The 13,682-nt window shown below is 45.1% G+C and overlaps 1 protein-coding gene across 1 annotated transcript; it reads left to right on the top strand.

Annotated features, from left to right (window-relative positions):
* Positions 1 to 5,169: 5,169 nt before the first annotated feature.
* On the top strand, positions 5,170 to 12,404 carry SLC25A4 (solute carrier family 25 member 4). Its single transcript, XM_023220986.1, has 4 exons — positions 5,170 to 5,434; positions 6,701 to 7,187; positions 7,694 to 7,834; positions 8,744 to 12,404. Exons 1-4 carry the CDS (start codon positions 5,324 to 5,326, stop codon positions 8,899 to 8,901), a joined length of 897 nt encoding a protein of 298 aa, XP_023076754.1. The 5' UTR covers positions 5,170 to 5,323; the 3' UTR covers positions 8,902 to 12,404.
* The last annotated feature ends 1,278 nt before the right edge of the window (positions 12,405 to 13,682 follow it).

Below are 13,682 nucleotides of genomic sequence, written 5' to 3'. Positions count from 1 at the left end.
TTGTTTTTCCTCAAGTGTTCTACGAAGTCTACTGGACTTCAGTTTTTTCTCTTCCTTTGGAAATTCTACTGCCGAGAATAGACTCTTATTTCCTCTGCTTCCTGAATGTTTTCTTTTTCCTGTGGCAGTGACACAGAATGTCTAGCTGACTATGAGGAAAGGGTCATGAGGTAAAAGAACGCATATGGAAAAAAATCCTCATTCCTTAAAATAGCAAAATATTGTTCTTCAGGAGTACAGATGAAAAAAATAGTCTCTGATAACATTTGTTGCATACTGATTTTAATAATAATAGGAATAAAGCATGTGTTTTTAAAAATGATTGATAGGATACGTGAAACACAAAACACTAGTTCAAACTGTGTTTAGAAAACGGACCCAGTCGGCCGGGCGCAGTGGCTCACGCCTGTAATCCCAACACTTTGGGAGGCCGAGGCGGGCGGATCACGAGGTCAGGAGATCGAGACCATCCTGGCTAACACGGTGAAACCCCGTCTCTACTAAAAATACAAAAAATTAGCTGCGTGTGGTAACGGCGCCTATGGCTACTCCTGAGGCTGAGGCAGGAGAATGGCATAAACCCGGGAGGTGGAGCTTGCAGTGAGGTGAGATCTGGCCACTGCACTCCAGCCTGGGCAACAGAGTGAGACTCCGTCTCAAAAAAAAAAAAAAAAAAAGATAACGGACCCAGTCAGCTCCAGGTGAGTAAGGGTTTTATTCACAGAGGTTGCCTGTGGGCAAAACTGGAAGATGCCAGCCTGAAAGGTGTGTGGTTATGGTCAGAAGGCATTATTATATGAGCATAAACATTAGCTTCATTGTATTGTATGATATCAATGTGCTTGTTGGAGTCTTCAACAAAGTAAGGAGAGGTGCTAAGATTGGAAGTGGGAAAAAAAGGTTCAGAATCTGTCTTTAGGAAGTGCACAGGGTCTGCCTGTGTTTATTAGGGGTGCGCTACAGGGTCCCCCAGGCCTCCCTGCCTCCAGCAACCAAGAGGCCAACCTGAATCAGTTTCCCCCGGAAGCAGAGTGCCTTCTAGGAGAAGTCCCTCTGTCTTTTCTATGATTCAAGGGCTCCTCTGCCCCCTCAAATCACCTCCTTTACATAATAAGGCGCCAAATCTTTCTAACAAAACTTTTTGTTTCACGAACATTCGTAAAACGTAAAAAGTACAAGTTCTGATGGAGGCAACACACTGCAAGTCACTCTGCTGGAAGTACAACCAGAACCCCCTCTTGGGTCCTTGCCAGGCTGCATTGGAATTGCCTGTAGGCACCACAACTGTGTGTGTTACTGGCATGTAAGCTTCTCCATGTAGCCTGGGCAACATAGCAAAACCAGGAGACCATAGCAAAACCTACAAATTAAAAAAAAACCATATATATCCAGGTGTGATGGTATGTGCCTGTAGTCTCAGCTACTCAGGAGGCTGAAGCAGGAGGATCCCTTGTGCCTAGGAGTGGAAGGTTTCAGTGATCTGTGATTGTGCCACTGTGCTCCAGCCGGGGTGACAAAGCAAGATGCTGTCTCTAAAATACATACATACATACATACATACATACATACATACACATATAAATACCTTGATCCTCTTTGCTTATGCTGAAATTTACCATGTGAACAAATAGTAGTAGTGTGTTCTAATTCCTAATACTTTAAATGTACACCTGCACTCAGGCATTATGTTATCACCACCAAAAGCACATCCTTTATTGTTTTTCTTTATTTCTTGTGACTCTCACTCTTTAGCAACTCCCATTCTCTATTCCCAGTTGGGTAAGAGACTAAGTCTATAAGAGCTTCCACTAAAAATCCAAAAGGCTAGCTTTCCACCCTACTCTCATTTCTACATGGCCCTGTTCCCGCCAGCATCCAAGAGCCCATCCACGATTGAAAGCAGTTTCTTCTCATCTGCTAGATGCCTCGTCCATTCTCCCGCTGGAAGAAAGCCACTAAGTACTGGGTTGGGCGGGTGGACACGTGTTCTGCTGAGCACCATTCTCTCCCCTGCCTGTGTAAGTGATACCAGGATCTTGTGACCACAGGCAGCTCATGCTCCCGAGGGCATCTGAGGCCTCTCTTTTCTGAGAAAGTCCATGGAGGCAGAGGACAGTGTATGAGGTTCCATGGAAAACCTCTTGTCAAGGATTCCAGCTATGACTCCTTCTGTAGAACAGGGTAACTGGAGAGTAGCCAAGGAGAAATATATCTCCCGTTTAGAAAACATCAAAAACTCTGGTAAAATTAAGTGTAGCAAAGATGATAATACTTCCTGAATTAATATGTTAATTAAGATTTAATTTAATTTAAATGTATTTAACATCTTCCTGTGATGTTTAAATAATTGAACGACTTGATAGTAAAAATAAATCCAGACATATAAGCAGATAAAACTTTATTTTTTAAGTGATTGTAGAATCATATATCAGCTTATTTTTTAAAAATGAAGATCAAATAAATATGTCATAGTGTGGATATTTCATAAATTAAAGCTATTATGAGAACTTAATATATGACAAACTAGACTTAGTAATATAAGACAAATAATGGAGAGAAGAAAATATCTGCTTAAGAATTAGTATTGGGATACCCATGCATGATATGGAGAAAAGTGAAATTAGACCTATACCTCCATACAATGTAAAACATAGTGTTAGACATTTTAAAAATAGCTACCCAAAGTAGAAGAAAAAAACTGATATATGTACTAGAGTAAATAGACTGCTATATCTATAAAAGATACATTTACATCAGAACATGAAGTATATCATCATAATACTATAGATCTGTTCATAACACTAATACAATGATATAATAAATACCAAAAGGAAAACAACAAAATGAAAAACATTCAACACATATTTATTGCCCCAAATATATAAAGAATTGTTGTTAATATAAATACTCTACTTTCACTCCAGCAGTAGTCAATGAAGATTAAAAGTTTACACAAAAGGGAAACCTTGTCAAACTGTCAGATTAAATTGAATCATATGGAATATATACAGCTTCATAGTAATTAAATACAAATTCAAACTCATAAATAACTCACAAATAACTCTCTGTTTTTTTTAAAGCCAGTGTTGGAGGAGAGTGTGAGAGAAAGCTCATCTCTGTAACTGGTGGGTTGGTATTTCTGAAGAGCAATTTGTCAATATGCAGCAAAAGCTACAAAACTTTAAAAATCTTAATCTATCATTCCGTTTGGGAAATATATGAGAAGAAAAAAGTTAGAGGAGAAAATGAAGTTTGTGCAAGTTTCAATATAACAGCATTAGTTTTCTTTTCTTTTCTTTTCTTTTTTTTTTTTTTTGAGTGAGAGTCTTTCTCTGTCACCTAGGCTGAAGTGCAGTGGAGTGATCTCAGATCACTATGACCTCTGCCTCTCAGGTTCAAGCGATTCTCGTGCCTCAGCCTCCTGAGCTGCTGGGATTCCAGGCACGAGCCACCACACCCTGCTAATTTTTGTATTTTTAGTAGAGATGGGGTTTTGCCATGTTGGCCAGGCTGTTCTCGAACTCCTGACCTAGCTAATCTGCCAGCCTCAGCCTCCCAAAATACTGGGATTTCAGGCATGAGCCACCACACCCGGCCTATTTTTCATAATAAAAATAAGACACAATTCTAATGCACGATTAAAAGAAAAATGGAGGTTTAAAAGCAACTCTATGTTACAGGATAGGATACAGTGCGCTAACTTTGGAGACAGGCCATGTCTACTTATACTCAATCCGCAGGGCTACACTTAGTTCTTGGGACACAGTAAATGCTCAACAAGAGTCTGTTGAACAAACATATACATGGTTTATCTGTTTGTCTCTTCCGAGGTCTTGACTTTCTGTCTGCTCTGACCTCTGGCAACTTTGCACTAGTTCCTAGCTTTCATTCTGCTTTCCTGGATTTCGGAACTCTATCTAGCCTGCCCCACTCTTAGAAAAACGCATGCCCTCTGTGGCCCTGGAACCGGAGTGACTTCTGCTATACCAAAGTCTCCAGGCCCAGGGTGACACACAGCTGCAGCTCCATAAACCTCTAACATGATGTCATCAAACATAATAAAGAAAAAAGCGTATAAAAACAATAAATAAACTTCGTTAAAGGTACAAATGAAAATTAGCAAACATGGGAAGATAATTGAGTAAAGAGTTTAAAGTTAAAAACGAATTGCAGTCATTCTAGGGGAAGGAACAGTTGTATTTGAAAAGCTCTATGGTTACATAAGCTGCCTAAAAAACAAGCTAAGGAAAATTAAAGCTCAAATTTATATATTTTAAGAAATTAATTGCAATCAATTTCCTGGAATTAAATACCATTTCCTCAACCCCAGCTGCCATTAAAAAGAGGCAAATACAGCCAAGGACTGGATCTTCTCTGGAAGGCTGACAGCACTGACCCTCAAGAAGGAGCCAGCTGACCGAGAACATTCTGCCTTGATACGTGTTGAAATTCCGCTGAGAGCAGAGTGGTACATTAAACCCTTTAGGAGCTTACAAAAGAAGTGTCCTGTTTTAGAGTCACAGAGTTTTGCCAAAACAAGTATGAATTCACCTAGTGGCCCCCTGCACCAGGCCTTTCCTGTGGGCACTGAGTGCCAGACACATCAATATGTAACAGCAGAATGAATGATGGAACGAACGATTGAATGAAAAGTAAGTTTGTCAGATTCTATGAGACAATCACAGCATCGAGTGACCACAGTGTCTATTTGAGAGGATTGCCATTTATTCTTTCGGGAGTGCACGGCTCTAAGGAAGCCCATAGCCAGGCAGTGAGTTCTGGTGGGGGGCACCTTTAGATGCAAGGAGGAGGAAACAGCTCGAAATCCCTGGGCCTGAGAGCGGCCCGTGCAGGCCGGAGGGTCAAGAACGCTCCGCTGGCGGCAGCGGCCCGGTGTCTGCCCCGGCTTCGACCCGGCCTAAGGCTGCTTGTGCTATAAATACGCGGCCCACATGCCGCGGTGACACGGTGTTCCTTGGGCTCGGCGGGACAGATAACATGAATGTGCCCTTTAAATGTCCCAAGTTGCAGGGACAGCCCCCGGCCCAGCCCCGCTCCCGGAAACGCCTTCGCCCCCGATGCCCTCTGAAGCGGGGAGGAGGGGGGGGGGGCCGCGTACATGCCCAGCCAATGCGCGGCGCGCGCGCCGGCCGCGACCCGCCTCCTCTCGCGAGAGCCCGGCGGGGATATAAGGGGGGGGCTGCGGGCGAGGCGGCGGCCCCTTCGCGTCGCGCAGGGTGGGGGACTGCGCGGCGGTGCCAGGCCGGGCGTGGGCGAGAGCGCGAGCGGGCTGCCTGCGGGCTGAGTGCGTCGAGCTGTCACCATGAGTGATCACGCTTGGAGCTTCCTAAAGGACTTCCTGGCCGGTGGCGTCGCCGCTGCAGTCTCCAAGACCGCGGTCGCCCCCATCGAGAGGGTCAAACTGCTGCTGCAGGTGAGGACGGCGCGGTGCAAGGGGTGGCGCGGGCGCGGTGGGCGGGGGGCGGGGGGGGCGGGCGTTGCGGCGGGGGCTGCAGGGCGCGGGGCGCCGCGGAAAATCTGCGCCAGGCCACAGGCCCGGGCGCCCGCCCGCCCGTGGGGGAAGAAGGTGCCCTCTGCGTAGAGACAGGTCCAGCGTCAGTCGCAGATTCCTGGTGTCGGGTGGCGCCCGGCGTTCGGGTGTCTATATATGGCAACCCACCCGGAGCCGGTTTACGTGTGCCAGATCCTGCGCCCGTGACAGCACGGGCGTGCACTCAGGCCTGGAGGCACCTAGTGATTGCCAGTATTTTTGGCACCGTCTTATGCGCACGCACCTTTACAATGAAAACACCAAAATAATCATCACGCAGGAATTCCCTTATCGTATCTCATGCACAATGCTGTATGCAGGCTGACGCCTTCATCTTTATGTAACCTCTGTGAGAGAGGTTTTCTTCTCCATTTTACAGATGAAGCTGAGGTTTTGAAATGTTAAGAAACAGTTTTCGGAATAAACTCAGATCATCCCGTCTCCAAATCTTTTCCTCCCCTACCTGGTCGCTGAATGACCTATCGTCCTCCTCCTGTTTTTCTCCACCTGCCCAAAAGGTCAGGGCCCCTCAATGAGGAAGAGCCCAATTTGGGAGTCAGAATTACTAACAAAACCCCCCGCAAATTGCTCACAAAGGCAGCAAACCCTCAATAATTGATTACTTGGATTATCTGCTTGAAAACTTTGGAGCCGTAATGCTTAGTGGATTTATTCTCCTTCCTCTATTAGAGCATCTACTAGAGATCCTCATCTCCAGGGTGATCAGAGTGACACTGAGAAATGGTCATTTTTTGGCCATCATGTCTATTAAATCCAAAGCCCTTTGAAGCAGGGAGTGTTACTCATTCTGTCCCTCGGTAAGCCCCTCATACAGTTCTCAGACCTAGGGAAAGTGAAATAGATAAATGGCTAGCTTTATACGATTCAGTCACCTCTTCAGTTTATTTGGGGCAACACCTTTTCCCTCAAATACCCTAATAATTGAAGCCACACTGGATTATTTTGGCTTGTTATCCAGGAACTAACATGGATAACAGTATCCATTTACACATCCTCAGTATCCGTTTGATTTCCTCATCCTTTTTTCTTCAAAAAAAATAATCTAGGAAGTGCAAACCTTTTTTCTCCTGTCCTCTTCCCCTGTCTCTGCCCTGCCTGTCCTCTATCACCCACCCTCCCCTCCACCAGGTCCAGCATGCCAGCAAACAGATCAGTGCTGAGAAGCAGTACAAAGGGATCATTGATTGTGTGGTGAGAATCCCCAAGGAGCAGGGCTTTCTCTCCTTCTGGAGGGGTAACCTGGCCAACGTGATCCGTTACTTCCCCACCCAAGCTCTCAACTTCGCCTTCAAGGACAAGTACAAGCAGCTCTTCTTAGGGGGTGTGGATCGGCATAAGCAGTTCTGGCGCTACTTTGCTGGTAACCTGGCATCTGGTGGGGCCGCTGGGGCCACCTCCCTTTGCTTTGTCTACCCGCTGGACTTCGCTAGGACCAGGTTGGCTGCCGACGTGGGCAAGGGTGCTGCCCAGCGTGAGTTCCATGGTCTGGGCGACTGTATCATCAAGATCTTCAAGTCTGATGGCCTGAGGGGTCTCTACCAAGGTTTCAACGTCTCTGTCCAAGGCATCATTATCTATAGAGCTGCCTACTTCGGAGTCTATGATACTGCCAAGGGTGAGAGAGGGGCATCAGGGGAGAAGGAGGGCGGTGTGGATAGAGGATCCTACGGGATCTGTAACTCACAAAGGACTTGATATATATCCATCTTGGTTTTTTCTAGTCTCTGGGATAATTGAGGCTTCTGAATGAGGAGGTGGTGTGCATAAATTAATAGCTAAAGCATTCTTTGTGTCCTCTACTGAAATACACTCTGGCCTTTAGTTGTTAAGAGAGGAGGAAGGGGGAGCCTGTCTCCCTCTAGACACAGCCATAGCAGTTACTGAGTTTAACTTGAAGCCACTTCCAGCGTCCTGCATACAAGCAGAGCACTGGCTCCCCGGGGTCCAGAGACGGCAGCAGCCACCTTTGCTGCCTGCCCATACGTGAAGCACCTGCACAGGGGCGGGTTCCCCGCAAGGTCAGAGCGTGCAGCTGGAGGTGCGGTGGCCTCTCTCCCTCCACCTGCTTTCTGCTGAGAACAGTCGCTTCATAGCCGTTCGGCTTCTTGGCTCTGTCCACAGGGATGCTGCCTGACCCCAAGAACGTGCACATTTTTGTGAGCTGGATGATTGCCCAGAGCGTGACGGCAGTCGCAGGGCTGGTGTCCTACCCCTTTGACACTGTTCGTCGTAGGATGATGATGCAGTCCGGCCGGAAAGGGGGTAAGCTTGTGCTCTACTCATCTAAACGTCTTTATTTTTGCCCGAGGAGAACGTTTTACAGTGTTCCTTTCAGTCTTCCTTACTGGAAATTAATTTTCAAAATTATTTGATAAGGACTTAGGGAAGAAGGATTGTATTAATTTCCCCTAACATTCTCAACTATCTTATTAGGGAAAAGTTTTTTCCATTTTATTAAAGAGGTGATAAGAACATCAACAGTAAGATACTTAGATGTGAATTTAACTAGGTATCTAGCATTGTAGAGACCCTAGGCCCTCTTCCCTTCGAGCCTGGGTGCAACAGCTAGGGAGAAGAAGTAGCTGCTGCTCACAGAGAACTCTCGCTTCCCTCCGACTTACAGGTGTTAGTGGGATGGGGTGTTTGGCTGGGTAGAGATGGCCTGAAGCAATCTGTTGTGCCATAAAACGTTTTGGCTTCTATAGGTTGAACCATATGAAATTGCCACTTTAAAAAGCAAAAACAGTCCAGTGTTAGCAGTTTCATATGTTTCAACTCGTTACAGCCTTTTATTTTAACTGCATAACCTTGTGCAGTATCACCTGACGCTAGGCCGCAGTTTGGTCCTCCATGAAACAAGGTAACCACGTAGCATAATCCTCCTGCTGCTCTGCGCCCTTCTTGTTTCACAGTTGGGCAGTCCGTGAATTACTTGGTTAATTGCCCCAGTTCTTCATTGACCTTGAACTAATGGAGTAGGAATGACAGGAGGCCCAGCCTACCAGTTAAGCAAGGAAGGACATGTCCAGTGGAATGTTGCATGGAGCTGGGACTCCATGCCCAGATGACCCTAATTTTATACAACTGGTAACAGTGTGTGCAGATATCTTTCAGAGGAAAGGTCTCTTTCCTCCAGCGTTATGGAGCCCTCACCAACATTTGTTTCCACAGCTGATATTATGTACACGGGGACAGTTGACTGCTGGAGGAAGATTGCAAAAGATGAAGGAGCCAAGGCCTTCTTCAAAGGTGCCTGGTCCAATGTATTGAGAGGCATGGGTGGTGCTTTTGTATTGGTGTTGTATGATGAGATCAAAAAGTATGTCTAATGTAATTAAAACACAAGTTCGCTGATTTATAGTGACCTTGACCCACAAGTTCACAGATCCATTGTGTGGTTTAATAGACTATTCCTAGGGGAAGTAAAAAGATCTGGGATAAAACCAGACTGAAAGGAATACCTCAGAAAAGATGCTTCATTGAGTGTTCATTAAACCACAGATGTATTTTGTATTTATTTTACATTTAAATTCCCACAGCAAATAGAAAATAATTTATCATACTTGTACAATTAACTGAAGAAGTGATAAGAAATAACTGAATGTGAAACATCAATAAAGACCACTTAATGCACGCTTTCTATTTTATTGAACTCTTATTAACTGTAAAATGCATTTTTAAAAGATCAAAAATGTATATTTTCTAGCATGATTCATTTATCAGTCAGTGGCCAACCTTCTACATGCCAGATATTATATTGAGTATGTATTATATGAGAACATACAATGCTTAAAGTTCCAGTTTTCAAACTCAGGCAGGTCATATTCTATCTTACCCAATGTTGCTGTAGGCTAGAAAGTGACAGTGGCTTTTGTAATCCTGCCTTGTCTTAGGCACTTTCCTGCAGTCTTTAGAAATTCTGAGAGCCTGCTAAAAGCTGTAAATCACAATCTGGAGAATTTTCCATGATTAGGAAATGCTCTGTTTTCATCCCTTTAGATAACTGTGACACCTAGAATTTTATGATAAGTGGAGAGTTCACAACGATAAGTGTTCATTGAAAATTAAGGCCAGGTGCGGTGGCTCACACCTGTCATCTCAGCACTTTGGGAGGCAGAGGCAGGCTTATCACTTCAGACCAGGAGTTCAAGACCAGTCTGGCCAACGCAGCGAAACCCCATCTCTAATAAAAATACAAAAAATTAGCTGGATGTGGTGGCGCACACTTGTAATCCCAACTACTCAGGAGGCTGAGGCACCAGAATCACTTGAACCTGAGAGACAGAGGTTGCAGTGAGCTGAGATGGCCACCACATCCATCCTAAGCAACAGGGCAAGACCCTGTGTCAAAAAAAAAAAAAAAAAAAAAAAATCGATTGTGTTAGTTCAGGCCACTATAACAAAGTACTGTAGACTGATGGCCTATAAGCAACAGAAACTTATTTCTCAGTTCTGTAGACTGGAGGTCCAAGATCAAGGTGCCTCTTTGGTCAGGTTCTAATGAGGGCCCTCTTCTGGGTTGTAGATGACTGACTTCTTGTATCCTTACATGGCAGAAAGAGTGACAGAGCTCTCTGTAGTCCTTTTATAATCTCACTGATCCCATTCATGAGGGCTCTACCCGCATGACCCAGTTCCCTCCCAAATGCCCCTCCTCCAAACACCACCACTTTGGGGGTTAAGATTTCAACAGATGAATTTTGAAGGGACACATTCAGTCCATAGCAGCAGTTATCAAGCTAGTATTTAATACCTCTTAGGCCCCGTGGAAGGGAAAAAAGATAGGACCCTGCCCGGCAAGATGCTTAAGTTGGGGAGAAAACGTGAGAAGCCATTGTTAGATAATCTGTTTAAGACAGTACATCTTGCTTGAGAAGGAATAGAAGGGAAATGAAATCGGGGGAGGGAGTGGTGGGAGATGGAGACTTTGAAAGAAAATAACTAGATTTAGAAGCATGGGTGTGGAAAGCATCCTCCAGTACTTCTGTAAGAATTTATCAAGACCTACAGGAAGTCAGTTTTGGATTTGCCCCTCCGAGATTTGTGAGCCAGGGGAAAATACTTAGAATTTCAGGTTGGAAAGTTCACACTTTGGGACCAGGAAAAGACCAGTTGCTCTAGTCTCCTGGATTGTGACTAATCGGAAGACCTGTTGGGATTACAGGTGTGCACCACTGCACAGCTAATTTTTTGTATTTTTATTAGAGATGGGGTTTCGCTGTGTTGGCCAGGCTGGTCTTGAACTCCTGGTCTGAACTCACTCATTGTGACAAGTCCCTGTATCCTTGGCAAAGCTTGAAAGGCAGGCAAATGTCTTCTCGGTGTTTTCTAACAGGTGGTTGGGTGGTGGGGGTTGGTCTCTGTACCTCCTGTTCTTTACCTTGCTTACCAAGCCCTTCCACCGACTCACTCCTGCCTCCCCAGCTAAAAACTGGCTGTGTTGCTTTTACCACAGTTACCAAGGTCTGAGTTTTATAAAATCCAGGATCACATCTGACCTCACCTAGTAGATATCTAGGCCAATAGAGTCTAAAGGGCTAAAAAGAAGGTACCTCTCCATCCTGTCTCCTCGAGGTGAGGTAGCACATGTGCAGTTAGAGGCCTCCTGTTGCTTTTCATTCTAAGGATAATATGAGGATCCAAATCCTATCGCTGATAGGGAATAAAAGCAGGGCAGGCTAGTAGGCAAGTACTTTCATGGAGCGTATCTCAAAGCAGGGCCCAAGTTTAGGAGGAGGAAGACCTGACACAATGAATGAACAGTGCGTGCTCCCAACCCAACCAAGAAGCGTAATTGTGTTCTGGTCTTTAATCTTGGCATTGAATGGGGAGGGAAGAGGCATGGACATTTATTAAATAGTGCACATTGTCTACATTCTGCATGTGACCCAGATGTCGGCCCTCCCACTTCCTGCTGAGGTTACCTCTAATGAACGTTACCCCAGGCCCTGCTGAGCCAGTTCCTTACCGAGGCTACTTAACTCACCAAGAATTCCTAGAACCCTCAGCCTCTGACAGAGTGCTGGGATCTGGTGGGAGAACAGGCAGTAAGTACTTCCCTCACTAACCTACCCTCATGCCATACCATCACTGTGCAAAGCTGCGTCATGCTGGAAGGTCTGGTTTACGTAAAAGTGACAACTTCGAATTGAGCGTCCGACTCTTGGGTACCCGCCCCAGGAATTTCTCATCAGCCCTGTTTCCCACACAGCTCTCTACTAGGCGCGGCCCTCCCTCACCGCGACCACCCCCCGACCCAATCATCTTTAGGTATTTTCTCCCCTAAACCCTCACCTATTGGCGTCTTACATATGTATGAGAATAATTATGGAGGATGATACAACATGAGTGAGTCCATAATGGTAACAATTGGACACTAAAAACAATAAAAACTTGTCTCAAGTATTTGTGTTGAAATCTCAATTAACTGGGCGACTGCTTCTGTTCCATTTTATTCTGTAAAATATGTGGTATCCCTTGTGTTGAGGTGGCATTTACTAAACACCCACAAGGTGCAAGGCTCCAAGAGAATGCAAGCGCTGCAAGGAGGGCTTATCTTCTACACCTGCTACAGTGCCCAGGACGGAGAAGGTGTTTAGCAAATTTCCGTTGAACGTAAGAAGGAGCGAGAAGGGAAGGTGCATCTAAAAAGCACAGGGAACCTACAAAATACTTGGGAGAGGGTTTCATCAGTTCGGGTGAAATCTTGAACATGCAAAGCACCGTGGGGGTGGCCAGACAGGCTTTATTGGAGTTGTATAATGCAATGAATAAAAACTTACGGCTGCCTTAAATACAAATTTCAAGCCCTTAAATAAAATTTAACAAAGTCTACCGTGTCATAAAGATTCTTTGCTTTTCTGCTTCTCCTGAATATCAGCGATTTTATTAATCCACAATAAAGTATGGTTGATCTCATTCACAGATTACATATCTGTCAACTGGCTTCACTGACAAACTTTATTTGTAACCACTTTAAGCTCCTTGGACACACACACAGCGATGTTGCCTGACACACATGTCCCCAGCTGGAGTGGAACAAGGTGACACTTACCCTGCCTTTTCATTTTGGCCTCATCCTGTAAACAAGCATCCTGTTCACGTGTTTACTTCATGCTACAGTAATTCTGCTGTATAAAAAGTCCCCCAAGCTTTGTGCAGTGGCCAATGCGGTTTATCTGAGGCACAATCATTGCCAATTAACCTGGCCCCCAAGCAGAGTGCCCAAGTGCTGTTCCTTACCACAGGAGGGCTAAAACATGCCTTGTGGAAAATGCATGTGTCAGAATAGCTGGCTTCGGGCCTGGGCCATGAGATCAGTGTTAACCATCAGCAATATATATTAAATAAGGTGTCTTTAAGTGTAAACACATAAAACAAGGTTATGTATGATTTTTGTGACCAGCGGCTCGTGGGAACCTAACCTTGTATTTCTGCTTGGCAAAATGTTTCAGTGTTTGCCTCAACTTTGTAGTATGTAACTCCTGTGAATACTACAGGGAATCAGCTGTCTTATCATTTCTGAAGTCATAAACATTGTAGAAAGATCACCAGCCAGGCATGGTGACTTACCCATAATCCCAGCACTCTGGGAGGCCGAGGTGGGAGGATCACTTGAGCCCAGAAGCTCGAGACCAGCCTGGGCAACATAAGGAGACCTTGTCTCTACAAAAAATGAAAGATTAGGTGGGTGTGGTGATACATGCCTGTAGTCTTAGCTCCTCAGGAGGCTGAGGAGGGAGGCTGCAGTGAGCTCTGATCGTACCACTGATTTCCAGCCTGGGTGACAGGGTGAGATCTGTCCCTAAACAACAACAACAAAATGCCTCTAACATGCCTCACGTCAAACATCTCGTATGTGATTTTTGTGTGTTCTACACAGTCATTTTAATTTTCGTAGCCCTTTAAGGATGAGATGAGTTTCGTTTTGCCATTTTTGCAGTCACTGATGAATCACGCATATTGAGTGACATCCATGTATGGCTTCCCGTCAGCCTGAATGCTGTAACCAATGCAAAAGCTTCATACGGTCCTTGCTCTCGGGGCTTTCTTTTATTAGGGAAGTAAAACAGACTAAAAATATGTGAGACGTGACTTAAGTAACACACCA

The sequence above is a fragment of the Piliocolobus tephrosceles genome, chromosome 3 (genome assembly GCF_002776525.5).
Source record: "Piliocolobus tephrosceles isolate RC106 chromosome 3, ASM277652v3, whole genome shotgun sequence".
Classification (NCBI taxonomy): domain Eukaryota; kingdom Metazoa; phylum Chordata; class Mammalia; order Primates; family Cercopithecidae; genus Piliocolobus; species Piliocolobus tephrosceles.
The sequence above is the reverse complement of the archived record's forward strand: the minus strand, read 5'-3'. Positions and strand labels throughout refer to the sequence as shown.

What these genes read in the sequence shown, in the direction of transcription:
- SLC25A4 (XM_023220986.1), top strand. Translation starts at nt 5,324, where the DNA reads ATGAGTGATCACGCTTGGAGCTTCCTAAAGGACTTCCTGGCCGGTGGC. An exon ending in GGGTCAAACTGCTGCTGCAG is followed by an intron (nt 5,435 to 6,700) that starts GTGAGGACGGCG and finishes CCCCTCCACCAG; the next exon opens with GTCCAGCATGCCAGCAAACA. An exon ending in GCAGTCCGGCCGGAAAGGGG is followed by an intron (nt 7,835 to 8,743) that starts GTAAGCTTGTGC and finishes TTGTTTCCACAG; the next exon opens with CTGATATTATGTACACGGGG.